Below are 13,343 nucleotides of genomic sequence, written 5' to 3'. Positions count from 1 at the left end.
ACAGCCTAGTTACTACTAGTGCAAGGTGTCGTACTGTAATGGTGATCATGAAATATGGAAGTGTGATTCGTTTAAAAAAAATGAGCCTAAGCGAAAGGTACACTTCCCTTCGAAAGAGTGGCTCATGTTTCAATTGTTTGGAACGGGGTCATATAACGGGAAAGTGCAAGTCAGAACACTCATGCAAACGTTGCGGAAAACGACATCATACGTCCCTACATCCAGCAGATTCTGAGTCTGTGGAACCCTTGCCGCAGCAGAAAAGTGGTGTTCCTAAACTAGATAACTCGATGTGATGTGATTAGAAGCCACCACCAGTGCAGGACTTGCCATAACGTACGGTTCCTCTTAATGGCAAGATCAGACTATGCACCCCTGCAATCTTTACTGTTCCGTTGTGTGAAGGGCCAAAAACGGAGGTGTGGACCTGTAAGCTGATGCACTTACACGATATCCACTGTAGGGATAGAGAATCTCCTTCCACCGGAACGCTCTTATTACAGGACATACATACAATACAATACACATTAAGATTTTCGTCTGGTGGTTTGTTCGAAATAGGGTGCATCAGACTCACTGTAGACTGTTAGAAGATAACTATACCCTCGATAATATCGATCCAAGGATTTCCATCAAAGAAGGCATAACTATTTCCCATGATTTGGGCCTGGCAACCACGACTCCCTCCTCCAGCCTACAATTTGTCTGATACCCTTTATACCCCCTTCCCCATTGTAATTGAATATTGTGTCATTAAAGATTATAATGTGAAATTGATATTATATGTTAATACTACAAATCATATAAAAGTTTATGTTATTCACTACATTTTTTTAACATAAACTTTTGACCAATATCTGTGTGATAAATGAATTACTCACCCCACTCCTTTAAACCTCTGCTTGGGCCGTTTTGACCGAATTACACACCTCTCGTCACTATTGATCTTTTGAAAATAACATCACCAACATGCAAAAACCCATTATCCCCACCTGAACCTCTGTCCCCTTTTCATACTTTTTCTCTTTATTATTATGTATTTACCATTTTTCATATTATTATTATTAAATTAAATTAAAATCTTACCCCTTACCAATAAATTTGCACGAAAATTTTACCGTTTATTGTTATTTTTCACTAATTAGGGCAAATGGCTCTAATGTTGGCCCATGGCTCCAAGATTGGGCCCATCGCTAAACATCTCCTATTTATCAATTTTATCTTGATGAACGTGTTAATGTGGCTGTGTCAATGCATATTTTTGGTTGCTAATAAAAATTTGACCTACTACTCAATTTATGTGTTGGCCCAACTTAGGAACCTTTAGGCCAACATTAGCGCCTTTTCCCCTGTGTTTCATTATTTATTATTTTTATTATTATTCATCAGTATAATAAATGATTAATATTTTTTTAGTTGTTATTATATATGTATTAATTCATACTTATTATTAATTAATTCTTTAAACCCAAGGGTCTTTTTATCACCGTTTTATCATTATTAACCAAATTCATATTATTACCATAATTCGTTTTTAATTATTTATAACTGATTGTTAATGTTCATTATTATAATTATTACTGTTATCCTATTCCGCAGTTGATGTTAATTTGATGTGTTTTAATATTAACGCTATTTTAAAGATATTCGATAACTGTAGGTGGTATTTTACTTATTTTTTCAATAATTCATAACTTTTTTGTTTATGATTTGCCCAGCAAATGCACAGTGTCAGTAGGTATTACTTTATTTAAACTACAAAATAAATTTAAAAAAAAAAAAATTATTAAAAAATAAATTATTAAAAAATAAAAAAAAAATAAATATGTAATTTGAGTAATTTTATTTTTTTTTTTGATAATTTAATAATTTAATTTAATTTAATAATTTTTTACAGTGTATATTTTTTCTTGAAAGGCACAATACTTGTCCGCAACTTCTTCGAAGACACCATCTCGATCAAACAAATCGTTCACGATATATATTTTTCTATTGATGCGTATCATTTTTGCATAAGCCCTTTTCAAGTCTTAGTCGTGTGCAAAACTAGGGAGCCATATATGTAAAATGGCATGTTGGGCAATAATAAACAACTGTGCAAAGTTTCATCATAATCGTAAAAGGTCGATCCGAAACGATTTGCGAATCTGTGTAGAACTGCTCTTCTCGTGAAATTCTGTCATTCACTTCGTGTTTCTTCAAAACCCTATCGTCAACTTATGTTTCCCTCTCCCACCTTACTTTTACCTCTCACTCTCTCAATTGAACTTCCCCTCCATTCTGTACAAACAGAGCTTCGCTTGAGAACACTAAAACTTTTTTTCCCTCTTTTTTCGCTCTTTCGTTCCCCTCGCGTAGGAACTCTACACACTTTTTCTCCTGTCAACTTTTCCCTCCAACCACACAAACCAACACTGCGCTCCGCCACCTGGACAGATCTGCGTATCTAACTGTACTTTATCTTCCTTAACTTTAATTACTCACCCCTTACTTGTAGCACCAACTATCACCGTACACCGAAATCAAATTCGCTGTCCATTACAACCACTTTCGATGCATTCAATCATCTCGCTTTTCTCTAAAAATGTCATTTACTTACTACATATACATGAGCCCAGTATCAATGATGACAATAGCTCCATCCATCTTTCACCCCGCTTTTTTTTCATTTGTGGTCTCTTTCCGTTCACCACTGATTACTTCTACTCCACTCACATAACATACAAACTGCTCATTGCAGTCTGCACGCCACCATTCTTCTTGATCTTATTTATTTCTTCTTGTGATATTCTGCTTCCCTTGCACTTCGTGTTTCTTCAAAACCCTGTCGGCAGCTTATGTGTCTCACTCTCCCAACTTGCTTTCACTCTAGCACTTCATTGAAGTTCCCCTCCATTCTCTCCCAAAAGAGCTTCGCTTGAGACCATTGACACTTGTTTTTTTTTCCTCTTTTCTCCGCATCATATGAACTCTACACCTTTTTTCCCTTATCAAGTTTTCGTTCCAACCAAACACGAACCAAAACCGCGCCGCGCTCCGCCACCCGGACAAAACTGCGCATTCAACTGTACTTTTTCTACAAAGCTACAATTTTTCACCAAACTCTTGCAATCCAAATCTCTTCGACACACACCGAATCCAAATCACCATCGACCAAAACCACCATCGCACAATTCACTCGACTCGCCTGACCAAAGTATTCTCTAAACACCTCCTTCACTCGCTACGATTGCAAAAGCCTCCGTTCACCGTGAATGCTAGATGCCAACTGCTCCTAAACTAGATAACTCGACGGCGAATATGCCTGGCACTTCTTCGGTGCCAGTCATCAACGGATCAGTTCTTTGTTCAAACGTAGACGCTGATCAAGATACGCTGCTGGATACAGCACTTGCTTTAATTCGCGGAGCGGGAAAGCGAGTTACCCAGTGCAGAGCAGTGCTAGATTCTGCTTCGCATAAGCACTTTATCACGGAAGGATTGGTTTCGAAACTCGGATTGAAACGAAAGAGAGCTAACTACACAATTCTTTGGATTGGTGGTAATGAGATGGCCATTCAGTTCAAGGTACACGCAAGAATCAAATCGAAAGTAAGTGAATATGAGTCATCATTTTTGGAGTTCCTGGTGGTCAAGAAGATTACGAATGAGCTTCCGATGCAGCGCTTCGAGGCAACCCAGTTGAAGATTCCAGAAAACATCGAGCTTGCCGATCCCGGATTCAACGTTCCCGGTCAGATAGACGTCCTGATTGGATCTGGTTTTTTCTTCAAATTGATCAAGCATAGTCAGTTAAACTTGGCTGTTAACTTGCCAGCAGTGCAGGAGTCATCTCTTGGTTGGATTGTGAGTGGTCTGATTCCAACCAACCAACTGGGCGTTGGTGGTTCGCTATGTACGATGGTAACTGAGGATAACATCGGTAAGTTACTTGAACGTTTTTGGCATTTCGATTCCTATGACGAAGTGACGGTTCGAGAGCATTCTTCAGAAGATGCTTGCGTCGTTCATTTTCTCGAGACGTATCGACGAGATGACCACGGAAGATTTTTCGTTCGGCTGCCCGTCAACGACGTGAAGGAGCAGTTGGGCGATTCTGAAAGCATGGCCAGGAAAAGGTTTTTGGCTGTCGAACGAAGACTGGATAAGGATCCGAATCTGAAAGAGCAATACGTTGCCTTTATGAGAGAATATGAAGAAATGGGGCACATGGTTGAAATTACGCCTTCACCGACCGAAGATTCGACTAATGATTTCTACATTCCTCATCTCTGTGTTTTGAAGCCAACTAGTACCACAACTAAATTGCGGGTGGTATTTGATGGTTCAGCGGAATCGTCTTCCGGAGTGTCCATCAACCAAACTCAAATGGTTGGTCCAACAGTACAGAACGATTTGATCTCCATTCACCTGAAATTTCGAACGTTTCAGTACGCTGTCAGTGCAGATGTATGTATGTATGTATGTATGTATGTATATACAATCCAACTTCCACTGTCCGGCAGTGTTTTTATGGAAGAAAAATGTTTGCAATATAATCTATCATTATTATACTGATCTCATTGCAAACAATTTTAGCCCGGAAGTTGAAAGGTGATAGCTCTGTTGAGATTCAGTAACCCATTTCAGAATGTCTGGTCACTCACGTCCATTCCGAGGTTACTTTCACTTACAACAAGCCCCGCATACACGTAGTACCGATATAAAATGTATATTGGTACTGCGTGTACACTTCCATCATCAAAGCAATTCCTGCTTTGTAGATGGCACGTATTTAGTAGGATGCATTTCATATTTTTATATCTAGTTGTAATCAGTTAGATCTCACCGCTTATGTATTGTGTCCTCGACGTGGAAGCATCGTAGTCTAATCTGCAAATTCATCTTTCCCGGTTTTTGTCCAGGGGCAGAACGCCAATGCTTCTTCCGGAAGTGGAGGCGTAGCACCGGAACACACTAGCACGATGCTACAGCAACACAACTATTCAAACAAAATTCTAGCCCGGGAATTTTCACAATAATTCACAATATTAAAACACTGATAAATTAATCATAATGAATCTATATACACATGATAATAATAAAAACGAATTACTTTTTGCCTTAGTACAAGCCAAAAAGCACGCGGAAAATACGGAATTTGTGACAGCGAAATTAAAACCGACCGTTTGCGGGCAGAGCCTACTGCGCCTCAGTACGCTGTCAGTGCAGATGTCCCGAAAATGTACAGGCAGGTTTGGATGGACGACGATTTTCTGCGAATTTTTTGGAGAACTATCCGTGATGAACCTCTGAAAGTCTATACGTTGGAGACAGTGACGTATGGGCTTGCATCTTCACCGTTCTTGGCAACGATGGCGCTAAGGCAGCTTGCTAATGAAAAAGAAGAGTGTTTTCCCCTTGCAGCGGCAGCTGTGAAAAAATGCTTCTACATCGATGATATGCTTGCTGGTGCGAATACGCGGAAGAAGCTATGGAGCTACTGAGAAAGATTACCAGCATGCTACACGACGGCGGGTTCGGCATACACAAGGTGTATTCGAATTCGAAGGAACTGTTGGAAATGGTTCCCGAAGAAAAATGTGAAAACTTTGTGACGATTGGAATCGTGTGGGACCCAAGAAGTGATTTATTCACTTTCCATATTCCGAAGTCATCAACGTCAGTGCAGCTGACGAAGCGGGTGATTTTGAGCGAGATTTCCAAGATCTTCGACCCGCTGGGTTTTCTCGGACAAGCTGATAATGAGAGAATTGTGGCTTCTTGAATTTCATTGGGACGACGTACTATCGCAAGATTTGGTGGTGCTCTGGATGGAATTTCGGATCAATTTGCAGAAGTTGAACGGATTGGAGATTTCACGCTACGTGTTGACTCAAGGTTGGATTGCTGTAGAATTACACGGATTTTCCGACGCATCCGATCTTGCATACGGAGCCTGTCTCTACACATGATCGGTGTTCAATGATGGTACAGCTGAAATGAAATTGATATGCAGTAAATCGAGAATCTTGCCGAAGAAAAAGGGAACACAGAAAGAAGTTACGACACCACGAGGAGAACTACAGGCAGCTCTTCTGCTGTCTCGCCTCACTGTGAAGTTGAAAGAAGCCATGGGAATAACATTTTCATCCGTGGTTTTGTGGAGTGACTCCCAGATAACGCTTTGTTGGATCAAGAAACCTCCAGAAACGCTGAAGATTTTCGTTGTAAACCGGGTAAAGGAAATCAAAATGCTGACAAACGGATATGATTGGCGATACATTCCGTCAAAATCGAACCCGGCAGACCTCATTTCAAGAGGTGTTGAACCGAACCACTTGCGGAGTCAGGAAATTTGGTGGACAGGGCCAGAATTCTTGAAGCATGTGATGTTCCGAATCGACACTCCTCCTCCGATTCCAGAAGAGATTATTCCGGAGGTGCGGGGAATCGTTCTTCTCAACTTGATTATCTGCACCAGACTGAAAATGTTTGACAATATCAGTCGATTTTTTATTATGCAACGAGCCATGGCATACGTGACTCGTTTTACGGATTTCATCAGAAGTGGAAGAAAGCAACTTACCAAAGGGTTGTTGACAGCTGATGAGATGAAACGTGCAGTGTTGCTAATTGTGCGTTTAGTTCAACGGGAAGGATTCGAAAAGGAAATCAGAGCGTTGACGGAGGAAAAGGACTTCAAGTATCCGTTGAAATGCTTGAACCCTTTCATCGATGAGAAGGATGACATACTTCGAGTGGGAGGACGGATTAGAAACGCTCAGATTCCTTACGACAGTAAACATCAGTTACTTCTGCCTGTAAGCCATCCAGTGACGATTGCCATTGTCCGCTATCTTCATAAGAACAACATGCATCTGCTTGCTGTTGTGAGACAACAATATTGGCCTCTTAGAGCCAAGAATATTATTCGAAATGTGATCCATAAGTGCACACCTTGCTATCGAGCAAACCCGAAGAGAGCGACGCAACGCAGTTGATGGGAGATTTGCCAGAATACAGAGTACAAGCAACGTATCCATTCGCCAACGTCGGAGTGGATTTCGCTGGACCGTTCACACTGAAGGCTGCGGTTTCTGTTAAAAAATGTGTGATGACCAAAGGGTACGTATGCGTCTTTGTGTGTATGGCTACGCGGGCTATACATTTGGAAGCAGTTTCAAGTCTTCCAACCGATGCGTTCTTGGCTACCCTTCAACGTTTTGTGAGCAGAAGGGGTCTACCTTCAAAGATTATATCAGATAATGCCACCAACTTCGTTGGTGCGAATACCGAACTAGCAAAACTTGCCAAGCCATTCGAAACGGAAATGCATCAGAAGAGGCTGAATGAAATTTGCGTTCAGCGAAACATCGATTGGTCTTTTATACCTCCCCGTAGTCCACACTTCGGAGGGATATGGGAGGCTGGGGTGAAATTGGCCAAATTTCACCTCCGGCCGATTCTGGCCGATCACAAACTTTCATATGAAGAATTGTCAATGACATTGGCACAAATAGAAGCAACGTTGACCTCACGCCCGTTGATTCCATCATCGGACGACCCAAACGATATGACAGCTATTACTCCGGCACATTTTTTGATCGGCCGGGAGTTTCAGGCTGTCTAGATGGCAGGTTCTTCAGGACTTGAGGCAAAAGTATTGGCGGACTTGGTCGACAGATTATCTCCAAGAGCTTCAACGGCGTCAACGGGATTTCATCGATAATCTACCTCCACTTCAGTGAAGTCTTGCGCGTATCACGGAGTTACATCCGGGCCAGGATGGCCACGTACGAGTGGTTACAATGAAGACGAAGGATTCGATCATCAAACGAGCGGTGAAGAATGTGTGCTGTGTGCCGTTAGATGAAGAAGATGCGGCTAATCCTGAAACTATGCCAGAAGTTTGAAATTCAGCATTTCAACGGCCGAGAGGATGAACGACCGCACCGAACAAACTCTATACTACATAAGCTCAAAAGCGTTTGACAAGCTCTACCGAATTGGGTATCACTTCTGCGTATGCTTCGTAGACGTAGGCGCATTGAATCCGACAGTCGGCAAAGGTTTAACCTGTACCAACACCGCTTAAGGAACGACCTCGAGTTAGTAAAACCGTTTAGAGCTAAACATCTAAATTACGTAAGATACGAAAATCGCACAAATTGTGAACGCCACGCGAGACAGCCGTAGAGAAAAAACAGCTTATTATCACTTAAAAAGTGCCACCTAAATAAATGTGATAGCCTATGTTGGCAAGTTGATTAATTTAGGTTAGTCCTCCCTAAATATTCTACTTATTTTACTGTTAAACTTTGTTTCAATTTAGTTATTTTACCGTACGTATCAATCATTTCAAGATTTCGCGACCGTACCGAACAAATTATATACTACAGAAGCTCAAAAAAACTTTTGGTGAGCTCTTACGCATTGCGAATCACTTCTGCGTAAGCTCCGTAGACGTAGGCACGTTGATTCCGACAGCCGCGAAAAGTTAAACATGCATCAATACCACATAAGGAAAGATCGATTTTACGTATGGTTTAGTTCATAGATCAACATTGACTGCTGTTTAAAAATGTAAGTACTTGAACACTATGAAATAAGTTATGCTTTAACCGCATATATAATAGATTTCGCGTTTTGAGAGCATAATAAAGTAATCGAGTACAACAAACTCAGGGGAATACAATACCTCCAAAAGTTTAAAAGGTATTAATTGTCACATACCTCTACTTTTACTTATTTCCTAAACTATTCCTCTCCTAGTCAATCTGCTTAATGCTATTAGTCTGCCTGCGTTTTCAAGTTCAAGACTAAATAAGAAGATTTATTCTACAACTTTAAAGGTTAGTTGCCTCCCTAAGTGGACCCCCCGCATCCTAATTCTTTTGTTAATCTACTTAATGTCATTAGACTTTCTGAAGTTTCTTATTTAAGTTCATGTGATGATGATGATATCTCATTAGTCTAAATAAATAAATTATTAAAAGCTCTAATTCACCTAATCAATGCATGATTAGCACCATGCTTTAAGTACCTGCACTTGTGCTTGTAATCTAAAATTAAACGTGTTTCAAGTACTTTTGATTTAAGCCTATACATATTTATTATATCTTAGTTCGACCCAGCTAACACCTTCATGTGACTAAAATGCTTCATTTTGAAGTTAGTTTCCTAGTTGATCTTTAAATTATATAGGGTATATGCTCCAACTATGCTCACACGCTTCCACTATGTCGCACCACAAAAATACGTATGAGTATGTTACAATAGAAGCAGGCCACAGTGGAAATCCCGAGCCATAGTTCAAACACTTATCCCAAATCAAAATGAAGCACATATAAGATTAGTTACAATACCATGTACAAAAATGGTGTTTAACATTGTTTCCTGAGTAATACCTCAATGAAAGCTTGTCACGCAAATAGAAGGAGCACCGTTGGGCACTTTCTGAAATATTTCAATAGTATAATTCCCTTGCCCAAATAAATCTATCTGCGTAAAAATAAATAAAAATAAGAGTGATTTGCGGCAAAACCCGCCAGTATCACACCCAACGTCAGTGCCTATACGTAAGCGAACTATGACGCGGCTCTCAATTAAAGGAGTAACAAGTGTGATACTATCACTGCTAGACTAGATCTTTGGTTCTCTCATGCAGTGGTTTAGCAGAGAGGGGAAGCTTAGTACTCCCCATTGCCTGCCCATGACGCCATTCTATCGCGACATGAGCCAGCAACGCCGACCATAAACCTACCGTCTCCAACACTCCACTATAAAGCATGAAATTAAGCCCGCCCACCAACAGTAAGGTGCAAACACTAGCCAAGGGGAGAGAATTATGATTTCAGTTTGATGTTGATATCAAAACTTGATTTCAATTTGCTGTCATTTTGATGCTGTACTTTGCTCGGGATGGCCCCTGACCCCCTTGTACATCATAAAATGAAAATGAAAATGAAATAAGAGCTGCTAATGTTGTACTTGTGTGAATTCTGAAAACAGCAAGCAGTGATGTTCTAGTAATGTTTTTTTTCTTTGTTTTGTTTTCCGTCGATCTTGTTTTCCGTACTGAGTACCAATGCTACCAACGCCAGGGAGGTAAAGCTTCCACACCTGGACCCTACCCAACTGGGGGGCAACTTGACAACTCCAGTATGATTCCTGTGTATCCCGAAAATTTGGTGCTAGTGGTTCTGTCAAACTGACGAATTTCAGAAGTGTTATCTGAATAGGGCGAATGTGGAAATTATGTACAGTATAAAAAAATTTAGTTTAAAAGTTCATCTTATTGTCACACGCCTAACAAAACGGGACTCGCGTATGAGACACGTAACGTCCGACGTCAAAATTAACAGTAGTGACATAAGAAGGCCAGTGATGCCAGCGAGAAATGTCGTTTTGATTTTAAGTCATATGCATATAATCATAATTCATAATCGTTTATGAAACTTTTTTGTGTAGCCTCGTACATTTTTTAACAGCACAGAACCAAATGCTTAAACATCCCGCATAAACAATAACCATAAGAAGTGGCTAACTACCAATTCGGGATATTACCCCAACTTTATGTGGTAGGGTCGTACCATCTATTATATCGTTAGTATATGGTACCCGTTTATTAGGGATGTGGTTTGTAAAACGAAAAATATGTAATGGTCATCGAATTAATCGAAACAAATGAGAATTGAGCGAGGATACTTTCAGTGTTTTCTACGCTATTACTATTGTGGAATTTCGAATTCCAGTCTCCACGAGAATCACCCAGCGCAGGAGGCACGACCTACACGAACGACGGCTAGCAGCGGAAAAGGGGAGAGTCCTCTGGTTTCTGCCAGAGACGTTGATAGAGACGCGTAAGGAAAATTTCTGTCAAAACAGCAGCACGGTTTTTGAGAGATCGTTTAGCAATGTCACTGGCAACCATGTTTCTTCGAGTGGCTTCAAATGACTTTTATACAGTTCCGCAATGCTGTTGAGAAAATTTGAACGTTCGACCGGAACTGAATAAAAATAGTGCGCGGCAATATTTTACAATAATAAAGCGAAGACGAGAAATGACAGTCGCTCCATGACAGTAAATTTTGTCATATTTTACTGTTTTGTTTGCAGCGCAAAAATTTGTATTACCTAAATGAAACGTTTTGATTCGAAGTTGTTTTGATTACTAATAAATGTTGTATTTAATTGAATCAACTATAAATAAATAAATAAATAACAGATATAAACTATTTCGTGAAAATAATTAAACACTTTTTTCATCATTCAGAACAATACTCCTTTCGGATGAATTGAGCGAACAGTAATGTTTATTTACTTTGCTCGTTTGGTTCAGCGTTTGACGGTTCGTTTGGTTCTTGTTTTATTTATTTATTTATTTATATGACTGAACACCATTCGGCGTTATTTGCCCCAATGATGTAACTTAAACTAAACATGAAAAGTACTAAAACAAAACATCAATAAGGACATAGATAGTCATCTCGTAAAAAAGGAACATTACTAGACAAACTAAACTGTTCTAGAAAAAAAAAAAACAAACTAAACCTCCGGCGAAGCAGCTGGCGAGTCAGGTCAAAATCAAACAGTGCGGAGACCCTATTGAAGAGTCTCTGTAAACCACCGATTGCACAGAACATGCTATAATTAGTTCGCTGTATGGGCAGGCGCAGCATTGAATTATTCCGTAGGGCTCGGGGTTGAACATTGATGTCAATTTGCTCAAGGAGGACAGGGCAATCGGTGCGTCCTTGCAAAATATCCGCAATTAGCAATGCCCTTGCTGTATCTCTTCGGACCGACAGGCGCTCCAGATGGATCAGTTGCAAACGACTTTGGTAGCTAGGCAATAGGAAGGGATCCGTCCACGGCAGTTTACGTAGCGCATATCTCAGGAACCGTCGCTGAACAGACTCAACTCTTTCGACACCGTTGTTGTAGTGAGGAGTCCAGATAACCGAGCAGTATTCTAATATGGAGCGAGACAAGGAGCAGTACAACGATTTAAGGCAGTAGATATCCGTGAATTCTTTGACAATCCTGAAGATAAACCCTAGAATTCTGGAAGCTTTGTCGACGGCGTGCGAGATGTGCAGCTTGAAAGAGAGTTTTGTATCCAAAATCACGCCAAGGTCCTTAATTTGGCTGACGCGCTCAATTTCAGTGCCTAACAAAACATACTTGAACATAATAGTCTCTTGCGCAAAAAAGAGATAACCGAGCATTTGGACGGGTTAACCTCCATACGATTCAGAATACACCAATCAGCAAAAGCATTCAGCTGACGTTGAAGGAAGCAACAGTCTTCAATTGAGTGAATTCGGAGGTAGAGTTTAAGGTCATCTACGTAAGATAATCGTGGTCCCTCAATTACCAGATTCACGTCGTTGAAATAAATCAGGAAAATCAGCGGTCCCAGGTGACTACCCTGAGGTATGCCGGATGTGGCAGCGAACGTACGGGACTGGTGATCACCAATGACAACAGTAAGATAGCGATCGGTGAGGTACCACTGAAACCATTGCGAAAGGCAACTGTGGATACCAAGCCTGTCCAGTTTAGCGATTGATATGCGGTGATTTAATTTATCGAAGGCAGCAGATAAGTCAGTATAAATGACATCCGTCTGAGCACGATCCGACATACTGTTAGAGATGTAGGATGTAGATGTAGATGCTTCAGTCTATGCGTTTCTCTATTCAACGTCTATGGTTTCTGCCAGTCGTGTGTTTTACCCGCCGATGATGCCAATCACTTTCCGTTGCTAAGTGCATCCTTTTGTTCATTCATATGTTTGACATATCAACGAGGGGTAGGATAATGGATTATAGCTGCAATCCATTAGGGTGTATCCCACATCCCACTCCTTCTCTAAAAAAAATGTATCCCCTCAAATGGATGATTGAAAATATTATCAAAAACGTTTTCCCGGTCAAATTGGCAATAATGACATAATAGTAAGCTATAAAAAATTACAAGAACGTTTTGACTATATGTTTTTAGTATTACTTCTACGTGAAGTCAACGATTTACATAGTTGAAGATGCTAATTTCAAATAACAGACTGTAGTGGTAATTTTTATACGATAGATGGAGTAGATGAAAGCATAGAGTTGATAGTTCCGTTAGAGTACGGCAGTGTGAAGATTGTATATAGATATTAGAATAGCGAACTAGGACAACTTTTAAGGAAGGTACAAATCGGTTTTTCCATCTCTCTTTACCAAACTCCCCCTTTGGAGAGGGATGGTGAGGGGTGTCCCCCCCCGCCACCACTGGCAAAAAGAGATGAAAACCGACCCGTTCAAGTACCAACTGTGTGTTTGAAACAGTTCTACCGATTTTTACCGCACTTC

The 13,343-nt window shown here is 40.4% G+C and overlaps 1 protein-coding gene across 1 annotated transcript; it reads left to right on the top strand.

Moving 5' to 3' along the window:
• Window positions 1–3,549: 3,549 nt before the first annotated feature.
• On the top strand, window positions 3,550–4,449 carry LOC135716734 (uncharacterized; the record flags this gene model as incomplete). Its single annotated transcript, XM_065239011.1, has 1 exon — window positions 3,550–4,449. A coding segment is annotated over exon 1 (900 nt), but the record flags the coding sequence as incomplete, so codon positions are not given.
• Between the last annotated feature and the right edge of the window lie 8,894 nt (window positions 4,450–13,343).

The sequence above is a fragment of the Ochlerotatus camptorhynchus genome, unplaced genomic scaffold, assembly GCF_037179485.1.
Source record: "Ochlerotatus camptorhynchus isolate MF236.1 unplaced genomic scaffold, CSIRO-AGI_Acam_v1.1 ptg001352l, whole genome shotgun sequence".
NCBI lineage: Eukaryota > Metazoa > Arthropoda > Insecta > Diptera > Culicidae > Ochlerotatus > Ochlerotatus camptorhynchus.
This window is presented reverse-complemented; position numbering and strand designations above follow the sequence as displayed.